This window comes from Sebastes umbrosus, chromosome 15, assembly GCF_015220745.1.
Source record: "Sebastes umbrosus isolate fSebUmb1 chromosome 15, fSebUmb1.pri, whole genome shotgun sequence".
Lineage (NCBI taxonomy): Eukaryota > Metazoa > Chordata > Actinopteri > Perciformes > Sebastidae > Sebastes > Sebastes umbrosus.
This window is the reverse complement of record NC_051283.1, coordinates 13,100,492-13,122,658: the sequence shown is the minus strand read 5'-3', so window position 1 is coordinate 13,122,658 and position 22,167 is coordinate 13,100,492. Positions and strand designations below refer to the sequence as shown.

The window sequence follows — 22,167 nt, the reverse complement described above, 5'->3', positions numbered from 1 at the left end:
GTATCTCAGCAACATTAGCACGACGCTCACATACTGTAACTCATACTCATATGCCGCTGGTGATGCATCATGGAAAAGCAGCTTTAAAACGGTGCCAAAAAGTGCAGCTCTGATGTGAAATGTGTCTTCTGTAAAGTTCAGGGAGCCTCAATTCTTGACATTTTTATCACATTTAGCCATGAAGACGGAAAGGTTAAACCTGATTGATACCATGTGTAAATAGAGAATAGGCCAAAGAAAAAATAGGATCAACCTAAAATCCCTCCACTGTGTCAGGATCATGAGCAGAGACACAGACTATGAATGAAAGTATGAATGGCTGTGATGATTTATTATGAATAAACATGACTCGGCTGACTCATTTCATTCCCATATCGGTGTTTCTCTAATGATTACTGAGTCATTTCCCTACAGTGTTACAGTAACACAGAATAGGATAATACGGTGGTTTGTGCCGCAAGCGTGACACAAGATTTATTTCTTCTTTCAACTTTTCACCACATCATAAAACAAGGCGACATTTACATTAACTACATTTTTATATTCTGTTTTCAACTGTATAACAGAAAAAAAGGCATAAAAATCACCATATTAAGATTTTAAATGCTTTACTTTGCAATTATGCCACAGCTAAGAATGGTAATGACAGCTCAGGGATGCTGGTTGTCATGGTAACACAACACACTTTCCTGCTTGCGAGTTTTCCAGGTGCAAAGAAAGTCAGAAATAGCAACTGTCAGAGCCGTGATGGAAAGATTTGTCACTCTAAACTGCTCAAAGAAAATGCTATATATCTCAGCCCTCTGTCACTGGTTTCCAACCTGGGGGGGTCGCTAAAGCTTCACGGGCGGGTCGCGAGACCATCTTGATTTTAATGGGTGTAAGACAACTTTTTAAAAAATATGTAGTTGGCCTATACCTCAGCATTTCCTTAAATTATGTGTAGAAAATTAAATTGTTATTTTTAAAGTTTGGATTGTTATTAACTATATAAACCGGGGCTGTCAAAGATAACGCGTTGAAACAAATTCCTTTTAATTTATATAAGACATTAATGCAACTTGTGATTTTTAGGTTGTTGTGGGCTCAGCTAGAGTGAAGACACTTGCATTATATGAACCTAGAAAACTTAAGGATCCATTGGTACCAACCATGTCATACTAGCTTGTCGGGAAGGAGGTTAAATAACACTCAAAACTTAACCGTAATTTTGGCAAGGACTGGTGTGGCCATTTTCAAAGGGGTCCCTTGACCTCTGTAAATGGGTTCTATGGGTACCCACGAGTCTCCCCTTTACAGACATGCCCACTTTATGATAATCACAGGCAGTTTGGGGCAAGTCATATTCAAGTCAGCACACTGACACACTGACAGCTGTTGTTACCTGTTGGGCTGCAGTTTGCCATGTTATGATTTGAGCATATTTTTTATGCTAAATGCAGTACCTGTGAGGGTTTCTGGACAATATTTGTCATTGTTTTGTGTTGTTAATTAATTTCCAATAATAAATATATACATACATTTGCATAAAGCAAGCATATTTGCCCACTCTTATGTTGATACGAGTATTAAATACTTGACAAATCTCCATTTAAGGTACATTTTGAACAGATAAGAAATGTGCGATTATTTTGTAGTTAATCTCGATTATCTTTGGACAATCATGTGATTAATCGCGATTAATTATTTGAATCGATCGACAGCCCTAATATTAAATAAAAAAATCTCACAAGATAAGGGCACGGTGAAGACCTGAACACAAGCTATATTCACAGAGTCTTCCCTCTCTGCTAAACAGCTTCGTTCTGCATTAGAAAAGTACGCAGTTAAAACAACCAAAGAGCGGATAGAATAACGGCCAAACATCAAGGAGGAGAAAACACTGAATTTATGAGAAAAAAGAAGCCTATTAAGTAGGTATGATTGTTAAAAATAAAAAAAAATCATAATACATGCATGCATAAAAAATTCCAAAAGATAACAGGAAAACCATCTCTGATACAATATTCGCCAAAAATAATCTGCTCAAAAGTCATCTAAATTGGTCGTTTTACACAAACTTCCTGCAGTTATTGTGTTCATTATTTGGGTTAACTATCAGTTTATCAGTTGTTCTGTGCTGTTATTGTTATGCATTGAATATAATTTAAAATATCCATGAAATATGTCACTTAGTCAGGGGTCGTCAGTTTACTCAATAATAGAAAAAGGATCCATTAAATAAAAAGGTTGGGAACCACTGCTCCATATATAATGTATGCAGCCGTAAACTTACAGCTTTTGGTGGTGAGGAGATGTTCCCACATAAGAATGCCTCTTCAGGGAAAGACTGTCAAATACAGAAATGATGCAAAATATTGTTATAAGTTCATATAGATCCTGTGTGACTTATAGTATGTGTTTTTTCGGTTGGAGTGCATATGGAGGGAAAACAAAAATGACTATAAAGGGTTGCCATGGTTTTAAGGTTTGGGAACCAATAATTCACAATCAAATATTTCTTGTTTTCTCCTCCAGGTCCTCTTTGCCGTCTTCGACTCCGTACAAGGTTTTGTCATCATCACCGTCCACTGTGCGATGCGCCGAGAGGTGAGTCCCCTTCCCTCCTTCTGCTGAGCAGCTGTGTGTGGATCCCAAACATGTCGAGTTCATACATTTATAATTCAGCACCACACAGTGACCTCGTCGACACCCGCTCCCTTTTCGACAGGTGGGATCCGTGTTCGCAAATGTCACGTTAGTTTCCGGGTCGGTCTGGAGTCACGGCAGAACACAGGCGAATCAGACATGAGAGGGATTAGCACGGTATTTATGTCTTATGTTGCGGCGCTTCTTCTCCATAATGCAGTGTGATAGAGCAGTATTGTCCGACTGATCCGAGGCTGCTTTAAGGAGCTTACTAAGATGCTGTATGGAATAAGACGATAAGTCCCTAACTAATACCCCCTAGTGCCTTTTTTGCCACAGGCTTTGCTGTGCCCTCCGGGATGCTCAATTTTAAACTCATTGTCCACATACATGTAGTCATGCCCTTGAGACAGACACACACACACACATTTTTCCACATTCTCATGATTGCACTCGCTGCAATTAATTGGTTTACAATGTTCTCCATAACAGTAGATTTGCTGCTGCTGTTACATGTACGCCACACACAACCTTTTCCTATATCCAAGAGATCATTATGATATTGAATGCACCGCATACTGTAAGTGAATTCTCAAATGCCTGGAATGCTTAGCTGCATTAAATCAATATCACAAAAGCAGCAGGGATCAGGGTACAGTAAATCCAGGAATTATTTATTGTAAATGTATGAAAATCCCCCCGCGTAAATCCTCCGTAGCTGCTGAACAACAGGCAGAGTGGCGTGGCATACCGGAGGGAGAGAGAGGGGGAGGAGGAGAAGAGAGGAACAAATTGGGAGAATGAGGAAGCATTACGGTGCAAAACAAGAGAGATGGCAAGTACAAAGGGTGATGCAAAACTTGCCGGTGAGTGTTGCGCCGCGTAGCGCCCCCTTGGTAGCGTAAGATGCTTGATGGGCTGCCACTAAGCACCTGATTGGACGACAGATTTCCCTCGTGGGCTGCTGCTCCCAGCTTTCAAACTGGAACCAACATGGCGGCTCGTTTGGAACTTTCTTCTCTTATATTATGAAAATAGTTCATCGAAATGTGTTTCTAAAAACATTTTGTGCAAGAAATAAGTTGCTGAATCTGTCTTCATTTTTGATCGGCAACGGTTAGTTCAAAAAATTCTAGGGAGTTTCCTGAGGCGCAAGTCGAGGGAGAGCGTTCGTCCAATCAGATGCCTAGTGCCTTGTCCCTAGTGGTAGCCCATCAAGTGTCTAATGCAGGGAAGTGAGTCGATCCCTCGCATGTACCGTAAGGTGTGCGGCGTAGAATGAAAGGTTGGCGGCGGCACAGGTGGCCTGCTGAGATCAGTCGAGGAGAGGGCGAGCGAAAAGAACATGTGCGACGTAAGAGGTTTTGTGATTAGGAGGCAGCGGGAGAGGAGCGATGTGAAGGATAAGGCATATATACTTAGTTAAGGAAGTAGAGAGGAAGGGGAGGAAGACAAATTGCACGCAGTGATCTGTGGTGGGAAAAAAAAAAAATCAAGAGTGAAGCGGGGGATGATGGAAGGGGAGGAAGTAATGGAGAGGAGGGTGGAGAGAGAGGTATGGACACATGGAGGGGCTCTTCACTTTGAAGTCAGAATGAGCTGCATTGCCAACACACACTAACGGAGAACGGGGAACAAATGCCACCGAGGATGTGTATGGACATAAAGAGAAGAGACGGATGGAAGGAAACAATGGAGGCAATACCGTGGCGCATGCAGTATTAATCAGACACGGATTCTAATTCCAGTCCTCTCCATTTGTAGCAGCACGCGCACACACACACACACACAGCTGAGACCACCCAGGAAGAGCGAGAATGCTCTCAATTCACTCTTGCACCGCTTCTTACACGAGCGCTCTTGTTTCCAACCCGTAAGATTCTTATGGGATTTGACAGCGGCAACATTGAGAAATGATGTTTCTCCTCAGCAAGTAACCAGCGTATCTATAATACAGTGCCTGGTGTGAGAATCTCAGAGTTGGCTGGGAAACATAATGCACAGGGATCCATTTGATTGGAGCCGCGTTACAAGAGCTCGACCTTTTGACGGCGGGGTTGGTGTGTGTTTGCTTAGATGTGGGAGGATAAAGAAAAACAATATGACAGTGGAAAGGGCCCACGGGTTAGAACATCTATACGCAGCGCTGTTGGTTTTAATTTAGACCGAGCGCCACTGATCTCACAAGGCTCAAATAGGCCACTTTGAAGAACTGCTTTTGCGGTTCCTATACCAATCCACTGGCTGTTACATAAGCTGAGCTACTTTGCGAAGAATGCAGCTTTTTTCCGTTTCCACGTAATTTAGTATTCACTGAACATCTGTCATCGCAGAAATAAAGAATATCAAATTGTCTGAGGGAGCGAGTTCCCACATTGCTCCAACATTTTGCCAAACTAACTTCAAAGTCTTTCCACTAACTTCTCTCCTTTGCATCCTCCCTTCCTCTCCTTCATCATTCTGTTCCCCTCCTACTTTTCCTCTCTATATTCATCCTTCCTCTCCCCTCCGTCCCTTATTCCACCCCTTCAGGTGCAGGACGCGGTGCGCTGTAGGATGGGTGGATGTAAAGACGACAGCGAAAACTCGCCAGACTCCTGCAAGAATGGACAGGTGCAGATCATGGTGAATAGCATTCCATTTCATCCCACATCGCAATCCATTAGCCTCGGACTGGCATTAACCAGGCTGGGGCTTTTCTAGAGGCTTCAGCTGCAAATAACAAGAAGCACGATCGCCATTATTGAAGCGCTCAATCTCATACCTGGCTTAACAGGAATTCTTTATTGTTTATGCATTATGCATCTTCACATTTTATTTTTCCAAAAATGTTTGATTTCATCCCCCATAGAAATTCTCTCACCAGCCTAAAACTAACTTCCTATAGACAGGTTTCTTGTATACAAACATTACTGTGTGCGCGCGCATTCAGGGGGCAAAAAACACTTTGGCAGCAGGTTGTAATCAACGAAGATTTTGCATTGTTTGCACATTCTTGTTGACTATACCAGACTCTTGCAGAGTCCGACTACAAGATACCGTTATCATATGATGTATTAGTATGAGATTTGATTAATATTATCACCTGTTATGAAATGGGTAACATTAGATCAGACATAAGTGTGATTTGACTTGGGGGGATCAGCGTCTGTTTGATTGACGCTCGGTTGGAGTTCCAAGTTACGTGAGCCCCTCTTGATGGACGCCGGCAGACACTTTTTCTTTAGCGATTCCTCAACAGGTTTAACGTTAATATAAAACTGGAGACTTGGATTTTTGGTCTTGTTATTAGTGCAACCAGTCACACAGCAGCTCTTTGTACGTCGGGCAGGTGAACATTAACATTAGACCCTTGACGGCTCTCTATTTAACAGCGTGTTGCTGGTTGCTAGCTAACGTTAGTTGTTAGCCCTCAGTCGGGAATGTAACGCCAAAAGTCAATACAATATTACTGATATGTCGGATTCAAATTTAAACGAACGTTAGCGGTTAGCCCTCAGTCAGAAACGTAACGCCAAAAGTCAATACAGTATTGCAGATACTGTATGTCCGATTCAAATGTAAACAATGTTAGCTAACGTCAGCTTCCGCGGCCGCTTGTTGTTGTGACCGAAGGGGGGAGGAGAAGCCCCGGTAATCTACCACACGTCTTCCCTTCAAAATGTAGCGTTACGGCATACCGGAGTGACAGCAATTTAGAGCTGTGACCAAGTCTTGCATCACATTTAAGTTTTAAGGCATAGTTTCTAAATATATATAAATATTTGCTTAGAGTGTGGGTCTGTTGATCAGTTCATTTTTATCGATCTGTGGAGCATGACAGCTCGCCATGACCCCACCCGCTGCTTTGCTAGTGCTGTGTGACTAGAATGCTTTTGCCCATCAGGCCTGGATCCATAATCTACTTCTATTTTTTTAGCAAAGGCATTTGATCCCCTCGGAATATTAAACATTTTCAATCTTTTCTGCGGTCGGTGCTTGTTTACTGCCCAACAACACCTTGTCATCTCAGACACTCAGACATCTCTGTGATGACGTTGCACAGAAACCCGTCTATAGAGCAATAACTGGACATGAAAAGTTGTCAACACATTTCTGTAACAATATCCTGCTAAAAATTAATAGCGATGCATTTTTGACATTGTTGTTGTTACTTACTTCAAGATAAAAATGTGTATATTCCCCACAGCGTTTCATGTATTACCAAAAACTAACACTTCAGCACTTTTAATTACTTTAAAACTTCTTCCACTTTATTTGAAGAGCACAGAGCTTCCCGTGAAGTTATTGTTGTTCCCAAATGTGGTTAATAGTGTGATAAATCATATGGACTTGAACTGTCTCGCCAATGTCATTACGGTCACAGTGCTACTACGGTATGAGAGCATGAACAACTCTCACAACGCTCTTCCCTTTATTTCTCCCTCAGACCTGTTTGCGGTAACGATTATGGCTTTCTGAACGCCCCTCTGAGGTTATCAAGATTAAACTTCGGAGCCATCATTCTGCTCGGGAAACCCATTATCACACGTTCTGTGTCGCTGTTTTCATAACCGAGAGGAACATTTACAGCGCTTATTTAATTTTTGGTTAAATGTATTGTTATTATGCATGCAGCTCGTTGCTATGCCAACTATTGCTCTGTTCTGGGAGACAGCTGGTAAACCTTTTAAGTTTTCTCTAAATGTGTATGACTTTGAAGAGATCTTTAGACGGGACATATTGTATGAATATCCTTGAGAATATTAATTGTGATGGATAATTTGGTGAAGCTGCCACCAGTTAGGCGATATCACCATCATAATTACTCTCAGGTGTTCTCACAGGAAATCTCATTAGAACGTTAAACCCCCTGACATTTAGAGACATCATAAAGATGTAGAAGTGTAACTACACCTTCTTGTTAGAGTTGAATCAAAGGCGTCTTTAGAAAAAATCATTGAATTAGTTCATCTTTGATCAAAACTCTCCTCTAAAAAAAATCTGGTTTTATTTCCTCCTGTAATATTTCAACTTTTATGTTTTCCATTCATTTGTTTTACACCATCAGAAGTGTGCGAATGTGAGCTACTGCGGGCAGCAGTGTGGCTCTCTGCGTTACGGCACATCCCCGTGCCTGTCTGGTTGCCACCCGCAGCAGTTCCCGCCAACGGGCCACAAAGCGTGCCAGCAAGGCTGTTACTACAGTCTGCCCCGCAGCGACCATAACCACGGGCTAGAGCACAGCCACGCCCTCGGCCACGCACATGAGCATAACTCCATCCTGAACAACACCCACAACCATGCTCATAACCATAACCACGCTCACAACCACGTCGGCAGCCAACCAGTATGTCACCTGTAGAAAAGATACCTTATACGTTATGAATAGCAAAGCCCGTAGATGGAGAAAGGTGGAATCTGTAAAGCAATATTTTGTAAGAATAACAAATATTAAAGGAATGGTTTTGAGAAACGCTTCTTTTTCCAAGGGTTAGATGAGTAGATGTGTACCACTTTCATGCTTGTACGCTAAATATGAAGCTACAGCCAGCAGCTGTTTAGCTTAGCTCACCACAAAGTCTGGAAACGGCTCTTACGATCACTAATTTACATGTTATATCTTGTTTGTTTCATCTGCACAAAACAACAAAGTTTCTAAACGTCATATTGTGATTTTAGCAACACATTCTCACTTCCAACTCGTCAAATACCGCCGCTTGGTCAGTGGCCCTCGGCATCGGAGACTGACGTACAAGGTACCCCTCTTGCGTTACTTTTTGACGGCTCTGTGGGCGGCGTGTCAATATAGACGCTTGTTACATGCATAGTGTCTTTTCTTTGTTTAGGCAACACAACCACTTAGGTAGGGTTAGGAAATTGTCGTGGTTGACGATAACTTCCCTGACTAGCGTCACGTGATTCATCGAACTGACGATACCAACGAGTCACATGACTAACAACTGACGTGACAAAATAAGTCAACGCTACTTTTAGTGTCCCACGTGACACAAACAGCAGTCTCCATGTTGAAAGTCCTGTGTTTGACTTTCACTTTTATGACTCTCACGCCGCTATTAATACTACGTCACCTGGTCCGACCGTCGAATAACGGCAAGGTTGGGTTTACATTGGAATTAGTCGAAAGCCTGTTTTTTCACACACTGTCACTAAAGGGTACTTTCATGCGTCGGTTTCGGATGCCGAGTTGTGCTGCCCAATCGGCGGTATTTGAGCTGGAAGTGAGACCAGGTTGGTTATACAGGCGATCATGTGCCGTACTATTTCTTGGCTAGGCACAGTTACTTTTCGAATTCTTGTCGTCAACGTTGGGGTTGCCACGACTTCAGAGGGTCACTGCTCCCGGTCAGGAAATACTCCCGCGCATAAACCCCCGTAAAACCACAATATATCCATTTTTACTCTTTGGTTTTTATTTGGATTAAACAAACAATATATAATGTGCTAATCAGTGAGGTGCTGGTAGGCATATTCTTTTTACCTTTGGCCAGAGCCAGGCTAGCTGTTTCCTCCTGTTTCTAGTCCTCATGCTAAGCTAAGCTAATCCGTTGCTGGTAACAGCTTCATATATAGCTTACACACATGAATGGTATCAATCTTTCTCATCTTACTCTGGGCAAGAAAGCAAATAAGCTTGTCAAACTCTTCCTTTAACCAAAAAAAAAGACATCATTGCATCAAATTAAGTTTTGTTTTGATTACATATTGCACCTTTAAATCTGAATAGGAATAGCTGTGATGTATAAATAGAAACTAGCACTTTAACTGTAGCAAGGTAAGCAGTCATTGTATTTATAGTGTGTCTTTGGGCATTTTTAATTCATTCAGGAGTTAATGGTTTCTTTTGCATTCATTTCAGTAGTAACCTCACTAAGATATATTGGGTGTTTACTCAACAATAGGACTCAACAATGGGACTGTGTTCCCTTGTGTTTTTACCAAAAGGTTGACGTTGATGACTCACTGTAGTTAACCTGCAAGGCTGTTGCAGAGAGTGTGTGTTAAGTTATGATAAAGATGATTTGTTTTTCTCAATTTGGATGGCAGAGTGAGACTGAGAGAAAGAGAGAGAGGTTCCTTTCATATCCTCATCCGGCCATTTAGTAGAGACCCATTTATGGCACTGCGGGTGATTTTCGTACTAAGAGCTTTTCCACTCCTCTGAGACCTTTACACATTCTCTCCTTCTCGCTTTCAGTTTTTCATTCCCCCCCATCCTTTCCTCGTCTCTTTGCCTGTGTGGCGTGCCCAAACTGTCTAAAATCTGTAGTTTATTATCCAAACAAAGGCTTTTGTAAGTGAATCCCGCCGAGAACAGGAGGAGGCTCTATGGTGAGAAGAGGGAGGACCACAGCTGCATAGCAATGAGCTTCACTTTCACTGAAGTTTAGGAAACTTGAGTGGTGGCCATTTTGGAAACAGCACTTCTTCATTCAACCTACCGCCCTCTGGATTGGGGGAGTGTTTCTTTACCCCGAGGAGTAGTGCCACCCTGCTTTCCTCAAGTGAATTCTAGATCAAAGCAAATAAACATCCTATTTTGTTACCTTTATCTGCATAAAATCTGAATACTGAGTGCAGGTTTTTGGCGGTCGGCGTGAATGAATCTTCAGAGCATTTGTATTCTTACATTTTTTCCAGTCTAAGAAAAGCTCGGCTGGAAGACGGCAAAGTTTTGCTTCAACTGGCACAGCAGATAATAGTTTTGCTGCAGTGTAAATTTCTGTCCCCGTTTGCATTCCGACGATAGCGCGGTGACTGATGAGGCGTACAGTAGCATTACATACCTGGCAAAACACCACAGCGTTCTGCTCGTCTCTCTCAAAGACTGTATTTGGATCTGCTGCTGTGAGCTGATACACATCACGAACAAAGTCGCAGTGTGTGCCATCACACAGAATTGTCAGTTCTTTTTTGCTTTAAAAAAGGGCCTTGGACAAATTCACTATGAAGAAACTGAACATGTCTGGTATGACTAAGGCAACATTTCTTTTCCTCTCGTTCACTGAGGGCATTACTAATTGACTGGGTTGTAAAGTGTCACCATGGCAACAGATCCTATCCTTTTCTTTAGTGTCAAATTACATCAGAGTCATAGGATACAGCATAACCATTCGAGATCCAGTCACTCATTGGGGCCCTGATAATGTGGTGAATGTAATGACACTCATTGCCTTTCCTTTCTTCCTACCCTGCCTCCCTCTCTCAGACGGATTTTGAGAAGGATGTGGACTTGGCATGTCAAACAGGTGAGCTCTCCCTTCCACCTGATTTCTCTTCTCCTTCCATTTGTGTCTTCCTTTTGTCTAATACAGGATTAGCTGTAACTTAGCTCACCGCTGTGCATGTTTGGTAAAAATGACAGGAGATGATGTGCTACATCTCGACACAGTTGTGCACAAATTATTATGCCTTATCAATCACACTGATTCTGCCCAATAAGTGTTCAGCGAGCATATGTTTAGATGAGACTGTGTTTAATTGTGCATGATAATAACACGCTCCTCAATGTGTTTCACTCGCTGTGCTGACAATGGTCTTGTGTGTGTGTGGGTGTTTTGGATGTGTTACAAATGTACCACGATGTGTTTGTGCTTTTGAAATATTAACACAGTCACTTTCCCCCCTCCACCCTTGCAGAGAGAGGACACCCATGTAAGTTTTGCACCCAGTTGACCTTCTTAACACTGCCTGGTCCGTCCCCTAGACTTCAATAACTCCTATAGACGAATCCGGGTTGTATAGGTGGAAGCAAACAAGCCGCCATAACTGCGGTGGCAACCACCGGATTTGTCTATAGGTCATTTTCTGGGTCTCCGCTGTTGTATGCAGATTTGAAGGGATCATATTTCCCAAAAACCTTGTTCGGTCTTCTCACATCACTTTGCACCAACAAGTCGGCAATACAGAGAAAATGCTATAGGTTCTGCACTCAGCCAGTGTCTTTGCTGCAGAGTCAGCAGGATCAAGCTTAAATTTTTTGAGAAAAAATGTGTAGCTTGACATTTTGTCACATCAACGCTGTTAACATGAAAACGGTGTAGAATTGGATTTTGGGGCCACGGAGTAAAATATTCGTTCCTCTGATGGTGACAGAATGAGCATGATATCTAGCATGCTTTTCCAGATGTTTGATTTTGACGATCGATTGATTGTCAGTAGTGATTAAACATCGTCTCTCATTAGCATGTCGTAGTTCATTTTGGAGTAGCTCTTCTAGAAAATGTATAGTATTCTGTTTGTAGTTTTTTTTCCTCAACAACATGCATGAAAGCTAACCCAAAGCCACTGTGAGTAGATTTATGTTCTGTTTTTATTTACGCTGTTATGAAATAATAAAAAAAAAGGCCCTCATACAGAAATACACACTGAGACACATGTATTAAAGAACATAAACACACAGGGAATAATAAGCTGGTGAGCCAGATATGGGCCAGGACTGGGTAGCGAGGGAATTTGGCTCCATTTCATTTGAAGCACACAGCATTTTTTTGCACTCAGGCTCTTTTCTCCAAGCTAATAAAAAATCCTGGCTCACTGGCAAATCTTGAGATGGAGCAAGACTTAAGGTCACAGTGTCAGAAACTCATCTTAGTTACTGTGAACCTTGTAAGCACAAAATGAGAAGTGAAACTTTTTCTTCGGAGATGCAATCTGTCTCACAGTTACATCAAAGCTGCAAAACAAACTTCAGTATCGCGAGCTAATTTATGTTTGTGTTCCGCCTATCTCTCTCTGTCAACTGTCTTCTGCTTGGCATAAATGATATCAATGCCTTTCCATTCAATATCCATTCCTCTTTCTCCATGTGAATGTTCCTCTTCCTCACCCTTTGCCCCTACTTCTACCTCACCCTTTTCTTCTTTTCCTGCTTTTACCAACTACCCTAACTCCCCTACCTCATGCCTACCCCCGACTCTCTTGCTGGCTTCCCTTGCCTCGCATCTCCTTCTAGTCATATTCAAGGAGGTGAACACCTGTAACCCGGCCACCATCACTGGGACCCTTTCCCGCATCTCCCTGGATGACGAGGACGATCCCAAGCTGGCAGCCCATCAGGAGGGGGGAGTCGGGGTCAACTTCAGCTCCCTCCCTGGCAACATCCCCCCTCCCAACCTCATCGTACAGGTACGGGATACGATACGATACGATACGATGCGATACGATGCGATACGATGCGATGCGATACAACTTTATTGTCAGTTTGCACTGAAATTCATTTTGCATCCATAGGCAGCTCAGTTTGAGAAAAAGTACACATACAATAGACATACTGTTACCATAGACAGACAGACAAGTAAGACCCATCAGACAAAAAACAAAACACATCACAATTATTCATACATAACCCATTACAAAATGACCATCTGTCCTCTGGATTTACATGTCTTTAGCAGCACATTCAGAGATACTGTTGAGCATACTCTTGTTATGAGCTGCTTGAAAGGACGCTGTCACAGGTTGGCCAATGATCTTCAGGGATAGAAGTTGACATTGACTGATCAATTGGATGATCAGTGGAAATTATCTGAGTTGAGATTATCTAAAATACGATTATTTTGCTTTTCTGTTTTTTCCACAAGGTTCCGACCCTCGGCGGCCTCAACGAGCTGAGCGAGACGCCCCTAAAGAAGGAGTCGAACGTAGATCAGCAAAGACAACAGGGGCAGCAACGCGGCGGCGCTCCGATCTACCTGTGCACCGAGAGTGGCCTGGGCTGGGCTCGACCGCCCACGTCCTCCAACACCTCCCAGGACGGAAGTGCCGGAAGCGGGGGGAGCGGAGGGGGAGGGAGCGGAGGAGGCGGGGAGGGAGACTACATGGTCTTACCTCGTAGGACGGTCAGTCTCAAACCTCCAGCGCCCTCCTCCCAAGGAGGCGGCCTGGGACTGGGGTGCGAGGACAAGCCTCTCAACATCGCAGTGGAGGACCCTCCGTTCCCCCCGCCTCCCTCACCCTTGACCCTCCACCCTGCCGAGAGCGAGGCGTACCCGGCGGATTTTGTGCCGTCGAGCGTGGGCGACATGAACATTGCCATGAACCTCAACCGCTCCTACGGGACGATCAAAACCATGCCCCACGGGCACAGCCACATGATGGCTCAGGCCGGTCTTGTACACTCCCACGGAGGACACATGCACTCCCACGGGCATTCGCTGCAGCTGAAGCCGGGCCAGAGGCCGTCGGTCAGACAGATCCTGACAGGGGGAACCTCAGTGGAGAGAACCAGGACCCTGCCACGCAACCTGGGCAGCACCAATGCCAACAGCAGCCTCTCAGCAGGATCCCTGGAGGTGGGTAAGAGGTTTAGGGATGAGGGAAGGAGGGGTTCCCACTGTTGGTGCAGCTTCTTCACTTGAGCACACACTTGATGTTCACAGTTATGGATGTGGTGGTGGTGGTGTGGCTATATATGTGAAGTTGTAGTATTGGATTGACAAAGAGGCGAGAAAGACCGCAAGGGGGAGGAAAGTTCTTGCAGAAATGTTCACCTATTTAATGTGATATATATATATATATATATATATATATATATGCAAGGATTTTAGCTCAATTTCACAAGCCAACATTTAGTCCACTTTAATCAAATTCCTGTGCGGTTCGCTTGGGCGGTTGTGAACCCAGTAATTGCACTCTGGTGCAGACCAAATTAACCGGACCGAGATCACTTGCGAGAGGTGGTCTCAGTTTCCAAGCGAACCAAAACGCAAGCTGTCTGCGCAGGCATTTGTTGAGAAGGACACAGGTAAACGACAGGTTAACTTGAGTGGGAGAGGTAGGCCCTGGACCTCTGCAAGGTCCAATGTTTGCTTGACATCTGGGCCAAAGAGAACATACAGAATATGCTAAATAAAGTCCTCAAAAACGGTGACGTAAACTGAAGGAGATCTGTGCGCAGTAGATCAGTCAGTGCCGAGTCAAAGTAAAAGAAAAAACTGCATCAAAGTCTGCGATTTCCTGTATAAAAGTGGCAGCTCTCAAGATGAAAAAGATATATTCGCTCCTTCATACACGCCCCTCAGCAACTTATTGTTTTATTTAGTCTGCTTCGATTTGTGCACTGTTAAATCGAACCAGACTAAATAGAAAAATTAACCAAAAGTATCCATTTCACTCTGATTCGGACTATGCAAACGGACTCGGGCTTGTGAACCAGCCCTTAAACACTTTCCAATATTTTGAACAACATAACGCCATTTACATCTAATGTAATGCCACTTAATATCCATATAATTACAGAAATGTGACTTTCAAACAATTCAAGCAATTTGAATACATATTATCTTTGATATACAGTAACAATATGTCCAACACACTGTGATAATAGCACATTCGTGCGCCTCAGAACAAGTCTGCTATGACAACTGCTATTATTTTCAGCTGAGTAGTATTCATTGCTGCCGACTGAGACAATGAGCGTTAAAATGAGTTATTCTCTTAATGACAGACAGCTTCTTCTTAGATTACTGTGTGTGTGATGTGTTTGTGTGCATATTATGTGTGTGTGTTACCCCCTCCTAACCGTACAAGGTGGCGCAGCAGATGGACTGAGACAGACAGGATCAGAGGAAACACCCCTGGTGAATGTCTCTCAGCCCACCTTAATTTTACACACACACACACACACTTTGGCACGCACACACAAACAAGCACACGATAACACAGACACATAACCACGCACATACACAAACACACACTTTGGATTTTCCCCCCAATGGCATCTTGCTGACTCACAAGGTTGATTAAAGAGACGGAAGCGACACTTTCACCGAAAAGTGCAGATGCTTCATTTAGGGCTGAGGACGTTAAGGACGAGTCATTAAAACTCATAAAAAATCAGAAGAGCTGCGAGTGCTCTCATGAATACATAAAAAAAAAAAAAAAGAGAGAGAAACCTGCGGGATGTAATTTACTGCTATAATTTCACCCTGTTTGAATATGCTTGATTTGGAGATGGATATCAGAGCGTGCCTCTAAAGATTAAATCACAGCAGTGTTTTACTCCCCAATTCAAACATGGAGACGCATAATGGAGGGATCACGCAAATGTACTCACAGTGTTCATTTCACTGTTGATTTTTAGTTAGAGGCTTGTAAATTCAAACTCTAAATGATCTCGTCAAGGCGTGAGAGAGGTTCACAGGGCATATTATTCTATCAGAGTACTATGGAAATCACTGGAGGGTTATTATTGGAATATAAATGAGTATCTCCTTGCAACAAAATACTGGCTGTAGAGGTGAAGTCATCACATGATTCACTGCATTGAGTACATGCAAACTAAAAAAAAGTGTATGACTGTGGTTGGCTATAGGACCATCATGCCATCGTAACAGCAAATCACAGGAGGGTTCTTTATGCATTTTGTATGAGTGAGATAATGACTGCTTTGTGTGTGTGTCCCCACCAAAACATGCAATATACAGTACGTGTATATGCATGTTGCACGTGTACCATATTACAAAGCAAACTCAATCACGGAATTTCTCTGATTAAGGTAAGGATTTATCTGCCGTAGGACAGTAATTGTGTTTTATGAGCAGTGAATAGGACATCTCTGTTTCTTTACCTTTTAAAAACCTTGGCTGCCATAGCATCAGATCAGCAACTCTGCCCCTCTCAAAGAACGAACACAGCTTTTAACTAACTGCGAAGAGCGGCTCCTTCTCGCTGCCAGATGCAAATCTGGCAAACGGCGAGAGCCAAATAGGAAAGTCAGAGATTGGATGTAATGCAATGCAATGTCAGGGCCAGATGAGTTGGAAACGTCCGCAGCTGTTAAATTGGCGGCTTGTGTGCCACTCGCTGTAGCTGCCGAGGCACTTAAGAGGCGAGCGGTGGGGTCCAAACAAGATTAGAGGATGAAAACCATTCCTCACGTGTTGGTTGCGGCTCTTTTAATTGGAATGTCTCCAACAAATTCTCCCAAAAATAGCAAAGGGGGATGATTTATGCAGGGGGGTTGTAATGGTTGCATTTGAGAGTATGTGAGCCGAGAAATTATTGTTTCATTCTAATTCTGGGTTATTCCACTTCACTGATCTCATTACGTTGAAATAGACTGAATAATTTGCTTTTCGCCTTGACATTTGTAAGAATATCTATATCGTGTTGGGCAGCCAGTGCATATTAGCTTCCCTCTTGTTGCTGAACAATGGCACCGAGAGATCCACAGATACGTTGACATAGAGAGGTCTTAAGTTCAATAGTGGTGGAGGGGTTTGGTCATTGATGCTTTCTTCTCTCCCCCTGCCCCCCTCCTCTTCCAGAGGAAAAGAGTACGGTACTCTGAGCTGGACTTCGAGGTAAGATCTCGGACCTCAACCCCCCCTTGTCATCAGCCTGTCTCTGCTTTCTTGTGCTTCTGCCAGGACTTGAGTAACACATAGAGGAGCAAAAAGCCTTGCTAAATCCCTCCCTTCGCACCTGTGTCTCCCTTGCATTTAGACCTATGGACTGTTTCAGACCTACCTTGCGTAGTATGCTGTTTCTCCAACAATGGCCTTGAACCAATCCCCTACTTATTAGCTGTCTTAATTTGTGTCAGTTAAAACAAAAAAACATCCCACTGACATGTCCAATTTAAATAATGCCGTCATGTCACCGTGGGGGTCCTGGTTGAAGAAACAGCAAAGTAGAGTGCTTCTTGTGTCTGAATGAATACAAAGTGATTCAGTTATGGGTCAACACGTGTGTGTGTGTGGCCGTGGTTGATTGGCTGGTTATATCTCTTGGAACGACATGATGTGTGAGTATATTTGTGTTCGTATGATCTGGGTGTCCTGTGAATCTCCAGTCTCTGGCGAGTACCCCCTTTGCTATAAAACACCTGCCTCTTGCATTGCTGCTTTTTTTTTTTTGCGAGAATTCAGTTTCATTTAGGCTGTTGCAAAGACTGGACATTCACCTTCCACCATGGAGATATACAGTATAGTTCATATAGAGGGTATGTGTGGTGACAAGCTACAGTACTAACAGTGACTATGGCTGATTGTTTTTACTTATCTGGCAAATTTACTGGAGAGTCGTTTGTGGCCGCTGCATGAACTTTAGAGCGAGGAGATTGCCTCTCCTAGAAATCAACTCTTTTCTCATCAGTTGACTGTTGACTTTGAGAAAGAGGTTGACGTACAAGTACCACTAATATAGCCAAGTGTACACTTCCATGATTTAATGGAAGGCAAACCCATTTTCATCCATTTTTCTTTAATTGAGTTTGCCCATCCTTTAAGACTGTCAAACATTTACTTTATATATTCACTATAAAAACTACAACTTTTTTCATTATAAACTGTTTTAAACTTAGTTAATAATATAGCTTTTCAGGGGAAATAATAGCATTTCTGAAAACTTAAAGGAGTACTCCATTGATTTGGTATTGCACTTAAAGTTGGGAAACTTGCAAGAGACAGAGTCAAACTCAGATATTCTGACTTTTAATTCTTAGTATGTGTCAAGGGTCTAGGAATAACCCTGACATCATCAGGGTTATTTTTCAAACTTTTGGAAAGCTCCTTCAGCACCACAAAAGACAATAATAATACAACAGTGTCACTGGGCAGGCTGTTCTCATACACCGTTCGTAGCTATACTTACAAAAAGTAAGGCACTGTGATTCCTATATATTCCGCAAAATCAATTTGTGTGTAATCCTCGTAATCGTGAACCAGACAGTATAAAGAGCGACAAACGCCGCAAAAGGAGGTGGATGGGTGGGTCAAAATATACCGGACAAATGACAATACATTTCCGTAAGGTATCATACGAACTGTTGTATGAGGATACGTCAGAACTGGGTAGTACTATTTTGAATAAGTAATCTGAACTTTAAGTGTAAAATCATTGGAGTTCCCCTGTAAAATTATTTTGAAGGCTATGTTGTCGACTCCACTTACAGGAGGTCATATTTTACACAGGTTTTTATTGGACTTTAATGTAAACCTTAAACCATATGATTCAGATGAGTAAAACTAAAGACGTGGCAAAAACGCAAAGAAACTAGTTAGCACCTTCTTAGCTGAGCAGAGATGAGAGTGCCCACTCTGAAGTAATTGGAGCCAGTGCTAAGCGCCAGTCCTGGCTTGTAAGTGTGCGGGTGTGAGTGCTGGCTTCTTGCCCCTGTGTCACTTTCAACCTCGCAAGCTGCTTTGACGATTAGCTACTGCCGAGCAGCTCCAGCACTGCCCATTAGCACAGAGAGACAACAGCAGTGGCACTGACAAATGCAGTTTGCTGTCAGAGAATTAAAGATCTGGATTGAGCTGCCTTCTAGACGGACATATTCAGAACACAGGGAAGGCAGTTTTTGTCAAGTGTCACTGGGGCGAAGAGTTAAATTCCAGCCCTTCTGTTAGACGTTTAATGAGTTAGACAAATTCCTGAGTTAACGGGACCGCCAGCAAGCAGGCACCAGTCTGGAACAATGACATTTCTGTCAGTCATTTTCACCAAATTTTCACTTAAAGGACTCCTATGCAGCTCTCCCAGTTGCCAAATTCTTAACGGCTTAGGAAGTGGATGATGTATGAGCATGAGCCAGCAATCGATCGATCTGTCGGCGTCCCTCTCTTACGGCTGGCGTCACTTACTGCAGTCCCTCATTCCCGTTCCCCTGCCTGCCCCTATATTGGCCCCCCTACCCCGTTCTTTTTCTTTTTTTGGTTTCTATTTGGTTCATTTTTTGCTGTCCCTTCCTTTCTTCCCTTCCAGAAAGTGATGCACACTCGCAAAAGACATTCTGAGCTGTACCATGAGCTCAACCACTCGTCCAAGTTCCACACCATAGACAGGTATAGCAGGGACCCAGCCATGTCCACATTCAAGGTAAGACCATTGCCCAAACGCGGGACGGGAACCCGCTGTACCTCCATGCACCTCCACCCCCCTACGCACTTTGTCACAAAACCCTAAAACCCCACCCCTTTTAACACTAAAGAAGTGACACTGAAAAAGCAAATGCTGAATTCTGCACGGATCAAAATTGAAGTAGCATGCTTCACAGGAAGTGGTCAATGCTGGCTAAATATTATCAGCACTATACTGAAATTGCATTATCTGGTAAATGCAGCTATTAGACGATTACAGGCCTAAAAATTAGCTAAGATTACGGAAGCCCTAAACAGACTTTTTAATACCGTTATCTCGAGATCACAAGTTACTTATGTCGTTATCTCAAGAAAACAAGCTTTATTATCTCAATAAAACAAGCTTTATTATCTCAATAAAACAAGCTTTATTACCTCAAGATAACAAAATAATGAGCTTGTTATCACAAGAAAACATAAGGTCGTTTTCTTTCATTACTCATAATGTTTGGGTCAAATCAGATGGTAAATGCTTTCAAACTGCCCAGATCGAGCCTGACAGCCTGGACGTTTACATCCATGGCTGACTGATGAAGTTAGCAGAAGGATGTTGTGTCTCTCTGTAGTCAAATATGTCTTCAATGCAAATGTATCATTCTTAAGAATTATGCATTACATTTTCTTTTTCCAGCAACCAAAAATCAAAGAATATAGACATTTCCCTTTTGTAGTATTTTCTTTTTAATTCATATGGGACACAGGTAACATGTTTTATACTGCTTGTGAATATAATCCATTTAATCTTCTTATTTCCATAATATGTATTTTGTGTGTACCTTTGTTAACACCTTATTTTGAAAAACGGGTGTTGTCACTCGCAGCGCCGTAGTGTGCATCCTTCCGTTAACTTCACCAAGTCCATCACTGTCAGCCATGGATGCATACGTCCATGCTGTCAGCTCCATCTGGGCCGTTTGAATGCATTTAACATTATGCATTTAACACCTTTGGTTTTCTCAGGATAACAAGTTAATTATCTTGTTTTCTTGAGATAACAAAGCTTGTGATCTCGCGATAACGGCATTAAAAAATGTTTTAACCATTGTCCGTTTAGGACTTCCGTACTAATAAACAACATGAGGTACCTTTGAAAGCTGATTTATTCATTATGGTGTCTTTTTTCCAGCCAAAATGCTGTCTTAGAAATGTGAAAACATTGTTTGCTCTAACAAGGCAACTAATGTGAATAGTGTATGTACTTTTATTGCCATTTGATTAATTCGCTGTTGTACTTATTATCACATCCGTGGAGAATTGAACAATAACTACCTCATCAATATAACTTTACTCCTTTACGCTTTCTTACTGTAAATATATTTTAATACCTGCTGTAATTGGCCTGGAATTAATCTGTTCTCACTTGTGCTTGGTGCCTTATTAAATACCTGTCAAAACAGTTGATCACATAAGCTGTTAGCTGAGGGATAATCAATCAGAGCTGGTTAATGAAACACCAAGTTCTGCAATTTAAGACCTGTGCAACTATTTCTCACTCTCACCTCACCATAATGCATTGCTGAAAAAAACACATTTGTGCCTATACACACAAGTGCTTTGTCTGTGTCACACTGTGTCTGTTTAGCTGGATTCATTGTCTGTGTATACTGTATGTGACGCTGTCTTTTCATGTCTCCGTGTGGGTGGTTCAGTGGGTGTGTGTGTGCCGGTGGGGTGCTTGGGTGGGCACCTGTGCGCATGAGACACGGAGGCGTCTTTGAATCATTAATACACCATTAGCAGCAGACGAAAGAGTCCCCGCTCGCTCTGCGCTGACCTTCAGAGGGCCAGTTTCATTAAGATTTAAACACACGCGCACACGCTCGCGCTCTTCATCTGCGGAGAGCCGTGATGCGTTAGCCAACCTTGATAGGTGTACTATTCCCTGGCATCTGCGCCATGCTGGTTCACATCTAATTTACACCGCCAGTGGAGGAACAGAGGCCGGCCTGACATCTCTCATATTCCCCATGCGATGTAGCCACACACGTACAGCACACACACACAAACACGCTGCCATTTCCCGACGCCAGACCGGCGGCCTTTTCCTTCACTCCTCATTTGCTCGACGTCTTGATCAAGATTTTCAGAAGCGTTGGCCGACTCCCCGTTCATTAATGCCAAGCAAATATTTTATGGAAGGGGAAGAAAAATGGCAAGCTGCTCGGAAAGGCATGAGCCCATATATTAGAAGTGTGTGGTTCTTAACGGTTGCGCCGCGGAATGCTAATGTGCCTCGGAGGGAGCGCAGGTGTGCTTCGAGATTATGCCAGAATGTAAAAGAAGTGAAAGCCCAGCCGCGAATAATAGATAGACCGTATTTAAGCTAATTAAGACGAGTTGGAACGCATATTTCCTCTGGGCTGGTGACGTCACGTAAGTTATGAAATGAAAAGGGCAGCAAAGATATGGCTTACTCATCCAAATCCATTATGTTAAAAGTAAGTAGGCAGTTCACTTAACTGTGAATAATTACACGGATAATGCTATCAGTGTCAGGCCTTTGACAGGACCCAGCTTGAGTTCAGCTCTGCTGTTGTCAACATCTCACTTTGAGAGTCACCCCCAGACACGGACATGCTGACTATACAGTAATTATGGAGATGAGAAGGGTGTGTGAGTGTGTGTGGGCGTGCGTGTCCATACACTTGAACATCAGAGTGCCTAATGTGTGTGT

At 42.9% G+C, this 22,167-nt stretch overlaps 1 protein-coding gene across 3 annotated transcripts in view; it reads left to right on the top strand.

Moving 5' to 3' along the window:
* The window catches only part of adgrb2 (adhesion G protein-coupled receptor B2), a 512,322-nt gene that overhangs the window by 474,787 nt on the left and 15,368 nt on the right, over positions 1-22,167 (top strand). The window contains exons 27-34 of one of the 3 annotated variants that reach the window (XM_037795559.1): positions 2,518-2,589; positions 5,161-5,253; positions 10,838-10,877; positions 11,269-11,283; positions 12,584-12,756; positions 13,212-13,922; positions 16,899-16,934; positions 19,339-19,452. In XM_037795559.1, the coding sequence (XP_037651487.1) occupies positions 2,518-2,589; positions 5,161-5,253; positions 10,838-10,877; positions 11,269-11,283; positions 12,584-12,756; positions 13,212-13,922; positions 16,899-16,934; positions 19,339-19,452 (1,254 nt within the window). The remainder of the gene's footprint in view (positions 1-2,517; positions 2,590-5,160; positions 5,254-10,837; positions 10,878-11,268; positions 11,284-12,583; positions 12,757-13,211; positions 13,923-16,898; positions 16,935-19,338; positions 19,453-22,167) is intronic. The other 2 variants (XM_037795560.1, XM_037795561.1) reach the window with 2 other exon arrangements.